The sequence below is a fragment of the Chanodichthys erythropterus genome, chromosome 13, assembly GCF_024489055.1.
Source record: "Chanodichthys erythropterus isolate Z2021 chromosome 13, ASM2448905v1, whole genome shotgun sequence".
Classification (NCBI taxonomy): domain Eukaryota; kingdom Metazoa; phylum Chordata; class Actinopteri; order Cypriniformes; family Xenocyprididae; genus Chanodichthys; species Chanodichthys erythropterus.
Window position 1 is genome coordinate 42,900,378 of NC_090233.1, and position 21,209 is coordinate 42,921,586.

The 21,209-nt window shown below is 37.0% G+C and overlaps 1 protein-coding gene across 4 annotated transcripts in view; it reads left to right on the plus strand.

The window, feature by feature from the left end:
* The window catches only part of dapk1 (death-associated protein kinase 1), a 76,147-nt gene that overhangs the window by 28,684 nt on the left and 26,254 nt on the right, over nucleotides 1-21,209 (plus strand). For 3 of the 4 annotated variants that reach the window (XM_067406036.1, XM_067406039.1, XM_067406037.1), the window contains exons 4-15: nucleotides 5,105-5,243; nucleotides 6,053-6,182; nucleotides 8,233-8,281; nucleotides 8,375-8,401; nucleotides 10,171-10,323; nucleotides 11,277-11,322; nucleotides 11,414-11,503; nucleotides 11,922-12,014; nucleotides 16,179-16,298; nucleotides 19,315-19,413; nucleotides 19,760-19,858; nucleotides 20,614-20,712. In XM_067406036.1, coding sequence (XP_067262137.1) covers nucleotides 5,105-5,243; nucleotides 6,053-6,182; nucleotides 8,233-8,281; nucleotides 8,375-8,401; nucleotides 10,171-10,323; nucleotides 11,277-11,322; nucleotides 11,414-11,503; nucleotides 11,922-12,014; nucleotides 16,179-16,298; nucleotides 19,315-19,413; nucleotides 19,760-19,858; nucleotides 20,614-20,712 — 1,144 coding nt within the window. Of the gene's footprint in view, nucleotides 1-5,104; nucleotides 5,244-6,052; nucleotides 6,183-8,232; nucleotides 8,282-8,374; nucleotides 8,402-10,170; nucleotides 10,324-11,276; nucleotides 11,323-11,413; nucleotides 11,504-11,921; nucleotides 12,015-16,178; nucleotides 16,299-19,314; nucleotides 19,414-19,759; nucleotides 19,859-20,613; nucleotides 20,713-21,209 lie in introns of those variants that run through there. The other variant, XM_067406038.1, reaches the window with a different exon arrangement.

The following is a 21,209-nucleotide window of genomic DNA, read 5'->3' on the forward strand; positions in this document are numbered from 1 at the left end:
TTTAAAGGTGCCATCAAACGTTTTTTTACAAGATGTAATATAAGTCTATGGTGTCCCCTGAATGTGTCTGTGAAGTTTCAGTTCAAAATACCCCATAGATTTTTTTTAATTAATTTTTTAAAGTGCCTATTTTGGGGAATCATTAACTATGCACCGATTCAGGCTGCGGCCCCTTTATTTCCTCCAGTTCCCCGCCCACGGAGCTCACGCTTGCCTTAAACAGCATAAACAAAGTTCACACAGCTAATATTACCCTCAAAATGGATCTTTACAAAGTGTTCGTAATACATGCTGCATGTAATTTATCATCGGATCATGTAAGAATAGTATTTATTTGGATGTTTACATTTGATTCTGAATGAGTTTGATAGTACTCCGTGGCCAATGAGCTAAAGCTAACTTTACACACTGTTGGAGAGATTTATAAAGAATGAAGTTGCGTTTATGAATTATACAGACTGCAAGTGTTTAAAAATGAAAATAGCGACAGCTCTCTTGTCTCCGTGAATACAGTAATAAACGATGGTAACTTTAACCACATTTAACAGTACATTAGCAACATGCTAACGAAACATTTAGAAAGACAGTTTACAAATATCACTAAAAATATCATGATATCATGGATCATGTCACTTATTTTTGCACCATCTGCCATTTTTCACTGTTGTCCTTGCTTGCTTACCTAGTTTGATGATTCAGCTGTGCACAGATCCAGACGTTAATACTGGCTTCCCTAGTGTAATGCCTTGAACATGAACTGGCATATGCAAATATTGGGGGCGTACATATTAATGATCCCGACTGTTGCGTAACAGTTGGTGTTGAGATTCGCCTGTTCTTTGGAGGTCTTTTAAACAAATGAGATTTATATAAGAAGGAGGAAACAATGGAGATTGAGACTCACTGTATGTCATTTCCATGTACTGAACTCTTGTTATTCCATATGCCAAGGTAAATTCAATTTTCCATTCGATGGCACCTTTAAGTACACAGCCATGTCTTGTTTCTTTATCTTTTTGTACAATTTTCAAATTGGTTGGTTTGGTTCATAGCTTATAACTCTTTAACGAAAAGGGGGGAAATTAATGGGAAAATTCTGGAATTAAGGCTGCTGAAAAAGTGAGCAGGCAATAATACACTCTATTGGTGCTGTATAATGTTAAGATGTAGTATTACCCTATTGTGCTTCAAGAATCACTTCCTAGTGTAACCAGTCTAACCTGAAAATCAACATGAAGTCTAACATTGTAAGCAACTTAAATGTGACATAAAGAACAAAACTAAAAATAGTCAAGCAGTCACTGGTCACTCATTACGTTGTGTGTAATTAATTTTACACGCAACAGAAAGAATGTTTAAAAGATTTTGTTGTATGCAAATGGAGCCATGTAATTTGATATTTTGTCATTTAGTAAATAAATACTAAAAAAAAAATTGAAATTAGTGTCTGGCATGCCAAACCTCACCATTTCAGCAGAATGTTTTGTTAGACATATATTATGTGAAGGAAGTGTCTTTCTTCAGAACCTTTTGAAGTGTCTTCTCACCCAACTGGTTTTCTTTGCTACTTCATATCTTTTGACAAAGGGCATCCCTGCAGCTATGTTCTGAGCTCATATTTGTTACACATTACTCATCAGTGAAGCTATTTTGTTTACTAACTGAGGCATCTGGAGTTAAGTACCTTGCTAAAGGACATAACCACACAATACTGACCTCGGAACTGAAGGTCAAGTTTCATTTTCAGGTCATTTGGCGTCCTCTCAAAACCGTTGTGCTCCCAACCAATATTGAGAAGTGAGAAGCTACAAGCTATCATGTGTTTTTCTAGTCCCAGACGACATTCTCACGGACCACCCACAGTCCGTTCACTGACCGTCTGATGCGTTAAAAAATGGAAAGTGCTGGCTTGCACTACGCAACTTCCCCTCCAAGAAAATCTTTTTTTTTTTTTTTATCAGTTTGCCTTGAAACAAAGTTGTGTTTGCAAGGTAGAACTAATTTAATTTAGTTTAATCTATTTCAGATAACCCACCTTAAATGGTTTGTTGTTTCCATCAGATGGTCTCTTCCTGATTTAAGTAGTTTCTTTGCCAGAACAAGCTGCAATGATGACTAGACTTTATGCCGCAAGTCAAAAATCTGACTATGAGATTTGTGTTGTTCAGGGTGGGGGCTGGTGTTGTTCATTCTGTTTTTGTGAGGGGGAATAGAAACATATCTGCCCCTGGTGTTTTTGCAGCTGGGTGGCTCGTCACTGCACTTGCTCAGCCTCACCATTAGCAGCAAACGTTATCATGTCATCAGGGTGCAGCTGGTTTGCAGCTTCCCTCTGCTGAATAAATATATGCCCGGATCCTGTTGGTCCTCTCCCAGAAGCCATGATTATAGCCCTGCCAGCAGCCATTTCTGCCAGAGCGAATCTCTCAGAACTATTAGAGAGGCTGGTTCTTCTGCTTAATAAGCCAGACTCACTCTAGGTGATTATTTTTTCTTACACCATAGCCATAACTTTTTATTGCAGATTTAATTCTCAGATAATTTTATTGGTGTTTCTTTCTATGTAATTCTGTTGATCCTGATTTGTAGGGTATCTGATTCCCAAAACAATCACCTAATTCACATTTTAAGATTTAACTTTATTTATGTATTGTCCTGTCTCTGTTTGAACATTGAAAATTAAGTGATACACTTTAAAGGTCCCATGGCATGAAAATTTCACTTTATGAGGTTTTTTAACATTAATATGAGTTCTCCTAGCCTGCAAATGGCCCCCCAGTGGCTAGAAATGGCGATGGGTGTAAACCGAGCCCTGGACAAATTGAGAAAATGAAAACTCAGACGGCCCAATCTGGAGTCTTCCCTATATGTCGTCATACGGGGAAAGGTTACCTCCCCTTTCTCTGCTTTGCCCGCCCATGAGAAAATGAGCTACTACAGTGAGATTCGAGCACAATATATATATATTTTTTCCCTCGAGAGACATCATGGCTTGTAAACGAGCGAAGCATGGCAGTTGCTCAGTGTTTGGATGTACAAATGAACACCAAAGTATTTTTTTAGTTCCTTCATCCGAGCCTATGACGAAACAGTGGGTTAATTTTATTTTCTCTGGTAATACGCGGATACAACTTCCCATAGTTTTGTAGGTCTGCGTCACACAGTTTCCTCAACGTGGGCCAATACAGCCCAGTTACTGTCGCTATTGTAGACCGCATCAAGTAACGTTATATGTGTGAATACACACACTGTAACGCGAGTGTTGTACATTTCTTTGTTGTTCGGATAACTGCTGTTGGCGCACGCGATATCCACATTTCCAGATTGCAGAGCTTGATTTAATTGTAATAAGATTGTAAAACCTTTTAAGATTTATGAAATATAAAATATGTAAACAAATAAATGATGTTGGTAGCACATTTTCCACAATGACACCTGTCCGAAAAGGTATTTGTAATAATGGCAGAGGACTAATTTAGTTGCGCTGGTTAGTGTCTATAGCTGATAATTTTTATATATATATATATATATTAATATATATTAATATGATAGCAAATCAGAGCAACATGAAGAGCCAACAATGTAGGCTAGCATTAGCTACACGATAATAACTGTAACAACATACATAAACCAACTAAAGTACCGTATCCAGACACAATGTTTTAAACTAACCATTCGGAGCTGAGTTAGCCGCTGAGTTGCAACTTCATCATCTGGTGCTTCTCCATCCGGATCAGATTCTGGGTCAAACTGAAATGCTTGAACAACTGCGTGTCTACGAACCATTGCGACGCATCCACTGTGTCAACATTAGCACATTGCTGCATAGTACCGTAGCCGCAAGATGGTTAAGGCCACACCCACCCTCCACCTTGCCCCGCCTCTCTCCTCCTCATTAGCATTTAAAGCTACAGACCCAGAAACAACACGTCCTGAGGAAAGCTCATTGTGAGACTAGCTTGTAGTGGCTGAAATTCTGCACCAAGGCTGAATTTCGGGAATGAGACTTCAGATCTAGGGACCACTTAAAAGCATCCAAAAATCAGCATGTCATGGGACCTTTAAGTGATACACCTTATCTGGCATGTTAGGTGCGAGTTTTGTGTTTTTGGTTTTGTTTCTTTCAAAATTTCTTGCAATTTGCAGTTATACTGGTTTGGCCAAGCCAGGTTCATTGGAAAAAAACATACCTGTGGCAATATTTCTGCAAAATTATAATATTATGTTGTGTCTTGCATGTTTCACAACACTTTCATAGTGAAACTCCCAGTGAATGGTGCTAAAAGTGTATTCAGGTTTATCCGAAACAGATGAATGTGAATCCGGTGAGTGGTACTTAAAGGTTAATGCCCTATAGCGTTTGAAAATAATGTATGACACACTAAACCCTAAACATACCTGATTGTGTTAACAAAAGCAAGCATGACATAATCACATTTGCTGAAGCAACCATGCCATTTTAGCTTGCTTCAAGTCTTTGATGTGTTTTGTCATTACTCGTGTGTGTCTCATGGTACTGCATCACAAGTACAATGCTGAACTGGGTGAGATACCAAGCATGCCAAGCATAACCGCTCCATCAGAAAAGACACATACAGGACTGGTTATGTGATGCAAGCATTAAAATGTATTACAAATAATGCACTATGGTAAAAATGTTTTGAGGTCATAGTATTGTGCAAGGAATCGTGTGAAAAAAAAAGTCTTTCTTTATCAATAATCTGCTCCTGTAATCTTACAGTTCAATTCACATTTATTTGTATAGCATTTTTCATTTTTCATAATACATATGGTTTCAAACATCATAAGTTTGTCTGAAAAGGAATAAAAGTTGTTGCTGTTTTACTGCCCCTAATGTTCATTTCAGTTGGAAACTGCAGTGATTGATTTGTGTTTTTGTGTTTTACAAAAATGCAAGTAGAGGTACTGTATGTTTTTTCAATGAGCCTATGTTGGATTTGGCAGTATATAATTTTTCAATGTGTTCTTTGATGCCACCTTGTCCAAGTCACTCTTGCAAAAGATATTTTATCTCGATTAAATTTATCCTGGTTAAATAATTAGCTCTATTGCAAGTGTCAACATCTGTCCTCTCTCTATACAGTGTGGCAGGTGGGGAACTCTTTGACTTTCTAGCTGAGAAGGAGTCATTAAGTGAAGAGGAGGCCACCGAGTTCCTCAAGCAGATCTTGGATGGAGTCAGTTACCTACACTCAAAACAGATTGCCCACTTTGACCTGAAGGTACTGAGACACATTTGAGTTTCACCCCAATGCCAGACTGTGGTGATTAACGTTGTTGTAGACCAGCCACAACAAATCAATTGAGGCGCTTTTATCCTCCCTGCTGGTTATCCACTCATTTCCACCTTTTACATAATTGCTGGGTGTTCCGGAGCTGGGATGTTCATAAATTCAGTCCTTTTTCCCTATGTACTTTTTGCTGAATTGCATTCATTATTTAGTAACTGATTTGAATGTTTCAGATGCAGATTGAGTTTTTATTTCTGACTTAACCTGAGTAACCAGTCTAACTGACAAACTAACATCAAAGCAACCAGCATTTACATTGATCAACTTAACTGTGACCTAAATAATAAAATGAAATAGTCAAACAGTCACTGAGTCTCTCATTATTATCATTTTATGTCTAATCCTTCGTGTTACTCCAGCAACAATGTTTATGTAATTAGATCCACTGCTTTCAGAGCAGCCATCCACACAGCTTTCCTTAACATTTCTGTTAAATATTTTGAAGTCATTGGAGCTTTTAAGAGATTAGTCCGTGCATGAATAAAGCCCACTGAAGGAAGTATTGTTTCTATGGAATGTCCAGGCAGGGATCTGTTACTGCCATGCTTGAGTATGCCTGTTCTTTCTAGAGAACGTTTCTCTAGCTTTGCATGTGATTTCCATGTGTTATGGCAGATTTCCTGCACTCTCGTGCTCTCCCCCTCTGCTGCTGTGTTTTTGTTCTGTACCTATCATTAGTTCCTCTGATTCTCTCTTTTGCATTCTCCCTCCAATTCTTTCTCTATTCTCATCTCTCTCAGCCGGAGAACATCATGCTGTTAAACCGGAGTGTGCCTCACCCACGCATTAAGCTCATTGACTTTGGCCTGGCCCACAAGATCGATTTTGGCAACGATTTCAAAAACATCTTTGGTACCCCGGAGTTTGTAGGTCAGTGTCATCCACTGGTCAGTCTATAGAGATGTGTTGTAATTACACCAGCTCTTATTGTTATGATCCTCTGTCCAATCCATTCTTTTCTTCTTTCATGTGTAATCTGAACCACAAACCTGACATAATTGTAAAGAAACACCATGGATCACTGCTTTGTGATCGAATGAATCCTGCAGATATTTAAACTTAAGTGGGGAGGGGAAAAAAAATGATATAGGCTTTTATATTAACAAGCTTTTAAGATAATGAGAAACATTATTTTAGTCATGTGTGTTCAGACGTTTAACTGGTATTGTGTGCTTATGTGTTTGGTTGGTCTTTTTTTGTGTACATCTACATAACAATTCTCCTTAAATCTTACTGCTTTTATTTTAACAATACAAGTCAGCTCTATGGTGTTTTCAATCAAATTTTACAACAACAAGCCCTAAACAATCCCAGAAAGCACATAGACATGCACACCCACGCCACCCCCATCCCATGCCATTGGCATCACATCCAGTCCTACCTGAATGGCAGCCAGTATGGCTGCAGGCAGTGATGATACAGCAGTCTTAATACAGAGACCGTGCTAAAGGCCACGGTCAAGTTCCAGCTTCCCCACAGTGTAGTCTATTTCAGTGCTTAAAATTACGATCGGGCTTCATGGAGGAGAATCCGGTCAAGCTAGACACATGGTCTTAGAGACACTAATCCAAAACAGTCCCGGTAGTTGAACAATTAGCCCATTACACAGGCATTACTTCATTGATTTATTTATTTTTTAGCCTTAGGTTCAAAGAGAAACTTGCTCCTTTGCATCCCTGGTCAATGAATGAATCCAGACACGATAAGACAAATGGTAACGATAAGGCACGATAAGACAAATGGTAAATCTAAGTCAATTCTCAGGTATAGAGAGCAGCAGTATCTCTACCACCTCAGCTTTATTTCCTTGTTTTCTCATTAACACATCAGAAATTGAGATCCTCTGAAACCAATGACTCATTTCACAGCTCACGGTGAGAAACTACGGAAATATCTTGGTATCGACTTAGCATTTCTAGACATTTTTGCAGGCCTTTTTGTTAGGGAGAGTGGGGTAGGATGTGTTGCACCCCTTCATCTTGCAAAAAAGAGTTCATATATATCTATTTGAGAGATGCACACAAGTGAAAAGCATTGTTTTAATGCTAAAAACTGTATTTTGTATGTCAAAATAGATTTTCTAGTTTTAGTTTTAAGCAAACTTAACCAGGTCTGAATTGCTGATATATAAAACCATGTTAATTATTTGGCTAAAGATTAGTAATGGATTATTAATAAAGCATTTTCCCAAAATGGTTGTTGTCGGGTAAATTATGTCAGATGCTTCAGGGTAAACGTGTCAGTATCTTAAAGAAACTGTAAACTGGAATTTGCGACCAACTTCAGTATTGTGACTTATTACTGAGTAAATCCGAGTATTGAATGAGAACAAATATAGGGAAGGGCTGGGGTCATCAGAGAAATTTTCTGATTTTGACTAATTACAAAGACAATCATTTTTTTTTTTTTCTGTGGGTAAACTTGCACAGATTAATTACCACAATACTAGTAATATGCGCTAACAATATAACAGGATCAATTATAATTTCATGCAGACTTTAAAAATTATAGTAGGATTTACTTCCAAATGCATGAAATGCTATAACATATACTATTGATATTGTTTCTTTCATTTCATTCAAATATGAAATTATCTTGGTTGTATGAAAATGTGAATGATATACAGCAAAAAATGATTGAACGAGATTTGTATGTGATTTGCATTAGTAGATTTTTGTTTTTCTGAGTTATGTTCTTATTTTATTTGAAATAAGAATGTTTACCAACCTATTCAACTTGCTCCTTGATAACATGCAACTAGCTTGGTTTGTTTTTGTTTTTAGTTTTGGTTTGCAGACATCCTGAAATATAATCAGGTGTATAAGTTTTAGCTCTCAGTTCTCTTTGCAAATAGGATGACTTAAGTCAAAACTGGCACAGCTTACCCCAATCTCTTCTATATTGTTTTTTTGATTTGCAGCTCCAGAAGTGGTAAACTATGAGCCTCTTGGCCTGGAGGCAGACATGTGGTGAGAATGAGTGTTATCTTATATCATTATCTGACCTCACTGTTAGCTCACTTCCTATGCTAATCTTGTGTTTTTATTTCTGTTTAACTCTAGGAGCATTGGAGTGATCACTTATATTCTGTGAGTATTCATAATCATCAGTGTTGTTGTGATGTTGTAAATATAGTATATATCATTACAAATCAAATTGGAATACATTTATGGATTTTCACTTAGGCTGTAAATAGTATCCATTTTCGTAACTGAATTATTTTTCTCAAAGCATAGTTGTAATCATATTCTGCAGTAAAACGAAGGCTTGGTGTCCAAATTTAGCTGAATATGAAACAAATAAAGTTGAACTAAGTGTTTCATTACCTTAATTTGCAGGCTTGTATCAGCTAGTGTCACAGAATAAACTCTTGTCGTTCTATGACTTTCCTAATGATTGATGTTTGAACTAAAAGGATAAAGCTCAGTAAGATCTTCCATCCAGCCAAGTGCTGCATCATACATTGATGTTTCCATGATCTGCTCAGTCAAAGGTTGCATTGACAGTTTTTCTCTGTCATTTACCACATTTTAATAACATTGACAGATAAAAAAAGAAAAATCCAAGCACTTGATGAGGCTGAAAGAGCTCTTGCTACTGAAGTTTTTGTGATATCAATGTCACATAAAAATACCAAGCAGTACAGTGTTTTACTGCCATACAAAAATAGACATGGAATTTATAACCCAGTCCGTCAAAGTGATGGATAATGATTATTAGCGCAACCTCTAAGTGCAGTGTCTAATTGTAAAGCTGGTGTTGGTCTTACTGTGGAAACATTGAGGTTGCTGTTAACTCTATACGTGTGTATGTGTGTGTGTGTGTGTGTGTGTGTGTGTGTGTGTGTGTGTGTGTGTGTGTGTGTGTGTGTGTGTGTGTGTGTGTGTGTTAGTGAAAGGGAACTAAGCATATCACAGAGCAATATAAACAATGGAACTTGCCTGTTGCTTGTGATAAGACCTAAGGGGACCCTCCTTTTTTGATGGGAACCAAATCCCCATGTCTCTGACATAAACATAGGTGAATCTCACAGAAACTATCAGGAAATATCTGACTCATATTTCACCCTATACTCAAAAGAGAAAAGAAAAAAAATACGTTACATAAAGATCATTACATTTAAGCCTACTTTTAGGATTGCTAGAGCCACATTTGATCCAAAAAAGTCTCCATCTTATCTGTCCATCACTATCTGTCCATCAACATGTGCTAATATTAGCAGTCTAAAGAGAGCTGGAAAGTTCTGTCTATCTCAGGGCTGTTCCTCCCACTCCTCTTTCATCATTGGCAAATAAAAATAGAGCTTTTTATCAGGTAGATATCGCACACCATTGTCACATCTAATCCTGTCGCTCTCCTTGCATTCCTATTCTACCTGTCTTTCTTTTTCTCACACTTTGAGACTTTTCTGTAACTTTACAATAATGAATCCAACAATATTTACAATGTTTAATCAAGTTTTTCTCCTGATAGTGTTTCTCACCCCACATATTTATCAGTTAAGATTTTTAATTAGCAACAGCAATAAATATTAATTATAATAGTGGAAAGACAGCTCGTATGAACAGATGTTTCTCTGGTACTATGGTCTAGAACAGAGATTATCATCACAACGGAAAAAATGGAACACAGCACGTATAATAAAGTGGTTATTATTTAAGTGTTAAATGCTAAATGGCCTTTGCTGATTTCCTCACACTTTAATAGTAATGGTCAGGCAACTGGTGGGTTGCAGTTTATAATATCACAGCATCAGACATTCACATCAAACTTGCCTTTGTGGGATGCCGCTATACTGAAGAACTTCACATTCAATAAATGGTAGATAAAATGGTTTCTTTTTTCTCTGTATCTTCAGGCTTAGTGGAGCCTCACCTTTCCTGGGTGAAAATAAGCAGGAGACACTTGCTAACGTGTCAGCTGTGGACTACGAGTTTGATGAGGAGTACTTCAGCAACACCAGTGTTCTGGCCAAAGACTTCATTGCACGGTTACTGATCAAAGATCCAAAGTGAGGATCACTGAAGTAGCTCCTGATGTTTAGATGTTGTTTGGTAGGGTTTTGAGGCTAGTTGTTTCGATTTTAAAAAAAAAAATAATAATAATAATTGCACATTTTTCTGTAATTAATCGCAATTAATTAATTTTAATTAAGTTCACATTTAATCTCCAAATTAATGTAGAAATAACATAAAGGCAGTATATATTTTAAATATTTATATTTAATATAATATAATATTATATATATTATTAAAAAAAAATTCTATCTAACAGGTAGAAAATATACAGAAATTGAATAAAGTTATCAAACAAAATATTTTTGTATTATTAATAATAATTAACTGTTTGTAAATTGACTGTCTATACTGTCTGAATCATTGAAAACCGCAAAGAACATTCACCGCAAATCATACAAACTGAGGATGTGGTTGTCAACAAAAAGGAACAAGTGCTTTGCACAAGAAGGTGGAGATCTTAATTCCTGTTAATTTGGTTCCATATTCGTCTACAAAATTGCATCTCTGTCATTGAGTGCTCTCATTTCATTTTTATTTACACTGTGGACTGACCTCATTCGCCTCTGATGATTTTTTTTAAAGAGAACTAAAACTCTAAAACTAGTTCTGAGGAAGTCCCCTCAGTACTTCACTAAAATGCGTCATTCACAGCATAAATGCTGTTTAGGCCTAAACATTGTCACCAAAGCTGATATGCAACATTCCAAAACCCAATCCCACAATTCCATCTGTGTGCACAGTGCGATAACCATCTTTGAATTTGTATAACGATTGCCTTCTAGTTTCTTCTAAAGGTTGTCCTTTATGTGCTTATTTGTAAGAGCTTTTTTTTTTTTAACTTAAATGGAAAGTATCATAATGAAGAGAGTTTCACAGACTGCCTGTCTATGTTTATTACATATACTAAATTAATATTTTAAGTGAAATTATGTTTTCATGTTTACAGAAAAAGAATGACAATCCTGGACAGTCTTCAACATCCCTGGATCAAGGTTTGTCCAACAACCACTACACATGAAGCACGTATCAAACATTTTATTACCTTAACATGGTTAAATCTGTCAATCTCTTTTTTTTTTTAAGCCAAAGGACACGCAGCAGGCACTGAGTCGTAAGGAATCAGCTGTGAATATGGAGAAATTTAAGAAGTTCGCTGCCAGAAGAAAGTGGAAGGTGCTTTTTTCATTTCATTTTTAACCATGTTTTGCTATAAGACATTGACGTTATGTTAGCCAGTCATTTGACATAAAGCGTGATCAGTATTGTGCCCTCAGTCAGCATTATGTGCCACACCAACAAGTCACACTGTTTCCACACACAATATTAAAAGCATGGAAAAACAAACCCTTGGAGCTATGAAACAAAGAAGCACGCACATAGGTACAGTGCCCTCATGCTCAGAATTAAGCTCATGTCAAAAAACACATAATAGTTGGTTAATACTTTATTTAAAGAGTTTTATTTAAATGTCATTTAATCTTTCTGAAAAGAGTACTAATTGCTGTTACAAATTGTACAGAAGGTGTCATGAATATCATCTATGTCATATCATCATTTAATATGGCTTGTTTGTTTTATTTGTCTTCCTTAGCAATCGGTGCGTCTCATCTCTCTGTGTAACCGGCTCTCCCGCTCCTTCCTGTCTAGGAGCAACATGAGTGTGGCACGCAGTGATGACACACTGGTAAGAGCTCACAGTTAAAGTCACCTTTCTAGAAGCTTATTTAAAAACAAAGCTTGTGTTAAGGATTTGCAGACACAAGAGGATGCTTTTTTTTTTTTTTTTTTTTTTTTAATGAGTGCATTAAAAAAAACAAGTTCAAGTTCAGACACACCCCCCAACAAAACTACAACATAAAACAACAGAAGGAACTGACAAAAAGAACAACAAAACTCCAAAAAAGACACATGATCAGCCTGGCAACAGCAGAGGAACCCCCGTATCCCTGAGGCCTGGACTGGACTGTGTTTATGGGATGAAACGGCTCTAATGAGCTCCGTGAGCTTCCCACACACCTGAGAATAGAGGCAGACACATAAAACAGCTCCACATAAAATTGACTTGGACATAATGAAATACTTGCACTTATGTCCTTTCTGAATTCTATAATTGGTTTCTACGGGTTTTGGAAGAATACGGTTTAACACTTTAATGCACATGACTGCTAATTGCCGTGAACATATATATTGAAGCTTGCCATAAAGTCATATGACTCATCCAAACTAATATACGCACATTCATCAACACTCATACGGTCATGAGAGGTTTTGCATGGTCTTTCTACTGTCCAGATATTTGCTTAGTGATGTGTGATAAGCCTGAAGAGTGAAGTGTTATGCCGTTGTGCTACATAAATTATCTAAAGTTTACAGCTTACTATCTCTCTCTTCCCCTGCTTCGTACACGTCACACATCTGATAATCTGCTATAAAATAAACGTCTTTTTTACCTAATGCACTCCACCTTCACCTGAAATAATCTTATAACTCTAATATCTATATATTAGTATATTACTGGCATTATGGTAATATTATAACCGTAAGAAACATTTCAACCTTTTATAGTGCACTTAAATATGTGATCAATTTTGGGTACCTTTAAGAACAGGAAATGGGTTTGTTTCATACAGGAAGGGTGTCAGCAGCAAAAAATCAAGATGTGAAATCTTTATCATTCTAATAATCCATCTATAGGCTACTTTTTAAAATAAATTAATGCATCTATTCAGCAAGGATACAATAAAAATGGATTAAAAGTGACAGTAAAGACTTTTATAATGTTACCAAAGTGTTCTATTTTAAACAAATGCTGCTCTTTTAAACTTTCTATTCATCAAACGATCCTGAAAAAAACTGTATCATTGTTCCCACAAACATATTAAGCAGCACAACTGTTTTCAACATTGATAATAATAGGAAATTTTGCTTGAGCACAAATTCTGAAGACACTGAAGACTGGAGTAATGATGCTGAAAATTCAATGTACAGAAATAAATTGCATTTTAAAACAGAAAACATTATTTTAAATTATATTAATATTTCACAATGTTGCTGTTTTAACTATTTTTAATCAAATACATGCAGCATTGCTGAGAGTTCTTTCAAATTCATTTTGACCAAAAGTGGATGATTTTGACACCAGTTTGTGATTTGTCATTGACAAATTGTGATTTTTTTTTTCAATTGAGAAAATACCTTGAAAGGCTTAGTTCACCCAAAAATGAAAATTCTATTATTAATTGCTCACCCTCATTTCGTTCCACACCTGTAAGACCTTTGTTCGTCTTTTTGATATTTTTGATGAAATCCGATGGCTCAGTGAGGCCTCCATTGAAAGCAAGATAATTACACTTTCAGATGCCCAGAAAGTTACTAAAGACATATTTAAAACAGTTCATGTTACTACAGTGGTTCAACCTTAATGTTATGAAGTGACGAGAATACTTTTTGTGTGCCGAAAAAACAAAATAATGACTTTATTCAACAATATCTAGTGATGGGCGATTTCAAAACACTGCTTCATGAAGCTTCGAAGCTTTACGAATCATTTGTTTCGAATCAGTGGTTCGGAGCGTGTATCAAACTACCAAAGTCACGTGATTTCAGTAAACGAGGCTTCGTCACGTCATAAGTGTTTTGAAATTGCAATGGTTCACCACTGGGGGGCGTGACTTTGGTAGTTTGATACACGCTCTGAACCACTGATTCACAACATAATATTCTTAAAGCTTCAAAAGCTTCGAAGCTTCATGAAGCAGGGTTTTGAAATCGCCCTTCACTAGATATTGCTGAATAAAGTCGTTATTTTGGTTTTTTTGGCACACAAAAAGTACTCTCATCACTTCATAACATTAAGATTGAACCACTGTAGTCACATGAACTGTTTTAAATATGTCTTTAGTAGCTTTCTGGGCATCTGAAAGTGTTAATTATCTTGCTGGCTATGCAGGCCTCACTGAGCCGCATTGGATTTCATCAAAAATATCTTAATTTGTGTTCTGAAGATGAACGAAGGTCTTACGGGTGTGGAACGACATGAGGATGAGTAATTGATGGCATCATTTTCATTTTTGGGTGAACTAACCCTTGAAATGCATTTTAAATTCCTTTTTTAATGGACTTTATTTTACAGTATGTGCACTTAAGTGTACTTACAGTGTTCTTATCTAAGAAAGTACTGGTTATATGATTGGTTAAGTTTAGGTTTAAAGGCAGGATCATGGTTAGTACCTAGTTATTACCCAGATATTGTAATTACTATAATAAGTACATACTATGTATTTGCAGAACAGGACTGTAAAATATGCTACTGAATATCAGTCAGTACCTTATTATATATTGCAAAGTATGGGATTATTAACTGATACATCACTGTACCATAGAAGTGCCACTTTATTTTTATCTTTTTCAGGAACAGAACAAATTTACACCCAAATTCACAAACGTAAATCATCTAAAGGTCACGTAAACTGACACAAAATCACATAGAAGTCGTGTTTTACAATCCAGGAGTGACTCTAGCATCACTCCCTGTAGAAGCCTCTGGCTGTTTGTAGAGTGTGTTCGAGCGTGCGTTTTGTGTAATTGGATACACTCGTCTTGTATGAGATGTGTATGTGGGTCTATCTGGGTGTTATTCCAGTACACTTCTTCACTAAACACAAGCACACATACTCTCTCGTTCTCTCTCTGTCCCTCACGGCCAGTCCAGTTTCCCTCTAGCTGTGTATTTGAGTCTTCTGACACACATGTCTGAACTGTCAGATGCAGTTTGGAGGTGGTTGGGTCACATAGCACACTAAGCAGCGGTCGAGCGATGAAGAGAAAGCGTTGTCTGTGGGCCGCCCCTCGTCTGCATTATTCAATAGGATTAGGACTTCACGCTGTGTATTTGCTGATAAGACCAAGCGTAGTACTACTGAGCGTAAAAGGATTTGCTCAAAGTGTGACTGTCAAAGGAGGCTTGCTTTTGTTTTTGCTTCCAAAGCATATTGTTTAATAGCCTAAATACTGTCATGTTCGCAGTTTTTCATCTGAAGTTGAGCTCGTCATTTATTTTAATTCACAAATAGATCAAGTCAGAGCTGTGCAAAAGACATGTTGGAACTGTGGAGCTCACATGGGTGATACGGGTTTGAGTCTGGTTTGTGACATGTTCTAATCTATAGAAGTATATATAAAAAAAGCCCAAATCTATGCAAAAATTATTAATATAATTTAATGAATAAGTACATTTGACCTGAAAACCTACACTACCCATCAAAAGTTTTTTTTAAGTCTCTTAAGCTCACCAAGACTGCATTTATTTTATTAAAAATGTAGTAAAAACAGTGTATTTCACTGTGAAATATTAGTACAATTTAAAATAGCAATTTTCCATTTTAAAATTTAATTTATTCCTGTGATGCAAAGCTGAATTTTCAGCATCATTACTCCAGTCTTCAGTGTCACATGATCCTTCAGAAATCGGTCTAATATGCTGATTTGCTGCTCAAGAAACATTTTGTATTATCATTAATGTTGAACATAGTTAGTTTTGTGGAAACTAAGTTTTGTTACATTTTTTTCAGGATTCTTTGATGAATATTAAAAAAAAAAATCAATTTATTTGGAATAGAAGTCTTTTTTGTAACAAAGTCTTTATTGTCACTTTTGATCAATTTAATGCATCCTTGCTGAATAAAAGTATTAATTTCTTTAACAAAACAAAAAATTTGCTGACTCCATACTTTTGAACAATTGTGTATTATACTAAAATGTGTCATGTTTGCTTGTATTATGTGTTTTGGTCTGTTATCATGAAGATATTGTTTAGATTCAGTAATTTATGGATTTTGTTTTTTGACAGGATGAGGAGGACTCATTTGTCATGAAGGCTATTATCCACGCAATCAACGACGACAATGTTCCAGGTCTGAAACACCTGCTTGGATCCCTGACCAGCTATGATATCAATCAACCTAACAAGGTGAGAGAGACAAAGCGAGACTTATAGAGGTGATATGGGGAAGGAAAAAGATAGAGAGAGTGAAATGGTTATACTTGACTTGGTCTTGGTCCAAGTGATCAGTAGCCAACCTGAGCTTGATTGAGCTGATAAGTGTATCAGTGTCACAGTACGCCGATGACGTCTGAGTTTACATTGTCTGAGATGTGCAGCATGTGACTGTGTGTGACTTTGTGTGTGGCTGTGCTTTGCATAGTCACCATCATAATGGGAATTTTGAATAGAATGAAAGTGGCTTGAGGGTTAATAACCATTATTATGCTAATCATTCCGGATGCATGCAAGGGAATACTGCTAAATTTTTTCTTAATCAGTATTTTTAGTCAGTAAAAATATTTAAAGATCCTTATATCAAGATCAATTTGAGACACATTTTAAATTAAATATTTTTATTAATAAAAATAAAAAAACAACAATTTAAGGATAGCCTATTATGCTTTTTTACATTTTCAACATTCTTTAGTGTGTAATGTTGCATGAAAAAGGTCCTGCAAAGTTACAAAGCATAAAATACACTCCAGAGGGAGTTGTTTTCTATATAAGCTCTGTTTCTAAACTCCCTGAAATGCTTCGATTGTAGTCTTGACTTTTCTTCTGGGAACCTACACATCACAATAGCCCTCATTTAAAGGTGCAATCTGTAAATATTAGTGGGATGTATTGACAGAAGTACAATATAATATACATAACTATGTTTCAGTGGCGTATAAACACCTTACATAATGAACCATTATGTTCTTATTACCTTAGAATGAGCCATTTCTATCTGCATACCGCGGGTCTCCTTACATGTTAAGTCACCATTTTGCGCTGGCATGTTTCTACAGTGGCCTTAAATGGACAAACTGCTCTACAGAGCGCTTTTTTCTGGCTACTCTCTGCTCTCTCAGATGATGGCATCTTTTTCCTGTGTTGGTCACTGTAGCTTCTCTATATTGCAATTTGCAACCCCACCGCTAGATGCCACTAAAATTTACACACTGCACCTTTAAAGGTCCCGTTTTTCATGTTTTTTTGAAGCTTTGATTGTGTTTATAGTGTGCAATATAACATGTGTTCATGTTTCGCATGTAAAAAAACACAGTATTTTTCACATAATTTACTTATCTGTATACCGCTGTTTCCACTGTCATAAAAACAGGCTGATGACTTCCTTGTTCTATGAAGTCCCTCCTTCAGAAATACGTAACGAGTTCTGATTGTGCCAGCGGTTCCTGTGTTGTGATTCGACAGCAGCTTAGCGGTCCTTGCCCGGAAAGGTCACGCCTCTTACCATAACGTGTGCTGCACATAGTTTTACATGTGGATTATTGTGGTGTTGTGCCGAATGAACACAAAAGACAATGATTCCCGAGAGACTGAACTCTTTAATCTCCACAAGCAGCGACAGAAAATGTACAACGTTAGCACTCACTCAGAAGAGTACCTCATACGGAAAACAGCCGTATACATAAACATACTCCCCTCTTGTGGCCATTATGTGCACTGCAGTCCAACATTAACTATTGCAGTAAGGATACCACAATCATAATTTTTGGGAATCGAGTTAAACATAAATTGTAACCATTGATCTCTAAGTACAGCGTCCCTGGGAAGGCCAAACAAAGGTGATTGGACTGCGGGATGAAAATAACACCGTTTCGACGACATGGCGACAAACACACTCTACAAACGCAACTCTTGCTCTTCTTCGTGGGAGCGCAACAAGACCACTCCCCCTTTTTTGTGTATTCCTGTGGGCGGAGGTTAGTCAAAAAACTGTTTTAGTGACGTCATTAAAGAAGGAAGTAGAGGGATGTAGTCCAAACTGGCCGTTCGATGTAGGCGACTTCTGTTAAATAAAATATCTCGCTTGGCATTGAACTTTGAGCTTTAAAATTTTACAGATTTTATTTATACTCTAACAACAACATTACACACTAACTAAAGTTTGAAACATGGGATCACGAAGAACGGGACCTTTAAATAATTCCTGCCCAAGGCATATGCAAAATAAAGGGGCAAGGCCTGGTTGTGTTGCGTGAGTAGTATGTTGAAACTCGTGGTTATGGCATGCTTGAAGCGGTTGACCAATCACAAGACATTGATCCAGCCAACCAAGCAGAGCACATTGTGCTTTTCGTAAAGAGGGTTTTCATAGAGACAGGAACGAAACAGAGCATTACTGTCAGACTGGGAAGAGAAGTGCTGCAACAAAATAAAATATGTGAAAAATAATGTTTTTTCAACATTCAGGCATGAAGAGACTTTGTAAAAGGGCACAATAGGTCTTCTTTAGCAAGATGTGTTTTAAGAGAGACTATCTTGAGTTAAGGTTATTTGTCTTACCCCAGTAGTAAATTAGTGTTTTAAGTTTAAATTGAACAAAATTTAAGGTTTAAGGTTTATGCTGTGAGGGAAAAAAACAATTGTTTCAGATTTTATTCCAGTTTTAAATGTTTTTATTAGATTATTTTCAGTGAGTGTGTGTTCAGTGAATGTGTGCGTATGTGCGCGTGTGTGTGTGTGAGACAGAGAAAGTGTTTGTGTAGAAGGAGGGAATGAGGCCGAGGTTGATGAAACTGTAATCTGCTCACTGATGTGAAGAGACAAGCGTGTTTTTAATTGCATTGCTCAGAGCTGTCCGGCGCTATCTGTGTTTGTGTACAGTGAGAACTATTCCCATGACTCTCATGCATTTATTCATTCAGAGGAGTTTATTGCCAGTCTTGAGAAACAATTTCAGTTTTGTGTCTGCAGGATTTTTTTTTTTACCAACCACTGTGATCACTCTTCGCCAATTAAAACTGCTTTGTGAACATTGAAAAATGAATCGGGCTAATTTGAATTGCCACGTTCATACTGACACGGAATTATAGGCTTAATTAAAGCTGCTTTCGAAAGCTTCAAGTAGCTATTAGTGCCTTGTTATATTCAATACAGTGATTCCTGTTTTTGTGTGTGTTTCTGTTTGTTTTTGTGTGTGTGCATGCTTCAGCACGGAACCCCTCCGCTCCTGATCGCCGCGGGCTGTGGAAACGTCCAGATCATTGATGTGCTAATGAAAAAAGGGGCGGAGATTCAAGCCTTTGATAAGGTGTTGTAATTGATGCTCCCATTTTAATTCATGTACAAGAAAATTAAAAAAATAATGTACACTAGTGTTCAAATGTTTAGGGTCGAAAATATTTGGTGCTCAGTTTTGATCATTTGAATGTCCTTGCTGAATAAAAGTTTTAATTTCATTGTACCACCCCCAAACTTTTGAATGGTAGTATACACATTAGACAAAATGCTCCAGAAACATTCAATAGTACTGAAGACATGCTTTACCAGTAGTTTTAACAGAGTTTAAATGGTAAACATGGGCATGATAGACATCAAATATGCAAAACAGCTGCAAATACGTACAATTCTGCTCAACATGCCATTCTTTTTCTCAGACTGGAGCCAATGCTATCTACTATGCTGCCCGACATGGCCATGTGGGGACCTTGAGATTCTTGCATGAAAAGAAGTGCCCTCTGGACATCCAAGATAAGGTGCTTCCATCTCTCTCTCTCTCACACACACACACACACACACACACTCAACAATCACAGCACCAGGGAGAGGACAGATTTGATTTTTCAAAGGCTTTCCCCATCCGACACCTTTTCTCCAGAAAACCTTTCCTACCGAGTTCACACGCCTCTACTTCCCATTGGTAATTTGCAGTTGCTATGGTTACTCGCTGGCCTGAGGTTGGCCGTTGTATGAAATAATTGTTGACTGTTTGTTGACTGCCTCACTAGTCAGTGAAGTGCGCTCAGTCAATCGAAATCGCGGGGTAAAGTGTTGTTGAGTTTGTCGGGAGTGCCATACAGAATCACACTTGGAGTGTCCGCAGCTTCATTACGGGTGTAAATTGAGTTCTTAAAACGTCCGCCTCGGCCTAAACTGTTGCTAGGAGGAGCACTGTGCTCAGACCTGTCGCAAAGCTGATTTGGGACTGGCTTTGGCAATATTCAGCACTCAAGGATTTCCCTTAAACTTGTCAAGTTGTGTTTATGCAGGCTTTTCAGTTGCTTTTTTTTTTGGCGTCAGGGAAATACTTTAATGAAGTTCATAGCAGACTTATTCAGCAGTTTGGATTGTTTCCCTGATGTACACATACACTTGGTTATTGCATTTTTTTTTTTTTTTTTCAGATCATCAAAATGTAATCACATTAATAAAATGCCTGCTCATCACTGAATTATGGGCAGACGTCAGCATGTAATTCATAATGTGAGTAATGTTTGACATTCTGTTCTAGTCTGGAGAAACGGCTCTGCATGTGGCAGCTCGCTATGGTAACGTGGATGTAGTCCAATACCTTTGCAGCATCCATGCCAACCCTGACCTACTGGACCGGGTATGTGTCATACACACACACTGATCTACACTGATCTGAACAACGAACAGCCCAAGCCATTATGGACTAATATGACACTTAGCGGTTTGAATGTAGCATCATGAAAAGTAAACATTTTCAGTTAGCATAGTACAAATGTGATATTAAGTCATCTGATTTAATAGATGGCCGATAAAAGGGTGATTACAAAGATAAGACGAACGAGTAGTGTTAGACTGGTCATGTGTTTTTTCATTAGTCATGAGATGTCTGCCCCCATGAGGCAACCTGCTCCATGTAAAATTAAACCGCTTTTATTAGACTGCTGATATGACTGGACTCTCATGTGAGTCCACATGATTTTCAAAAGTACTATTTTATGTACTTTTTTTAATGAAGAAATTGAATGCAACTTTTTTTTTTATTACTTCAAAAATAATTAAGAATTCAAGTAGTTTTCCTTTCCATATATACTACAGTTTATACGTTTTTAAGGAGCAAGGATGCATTAAATTTAT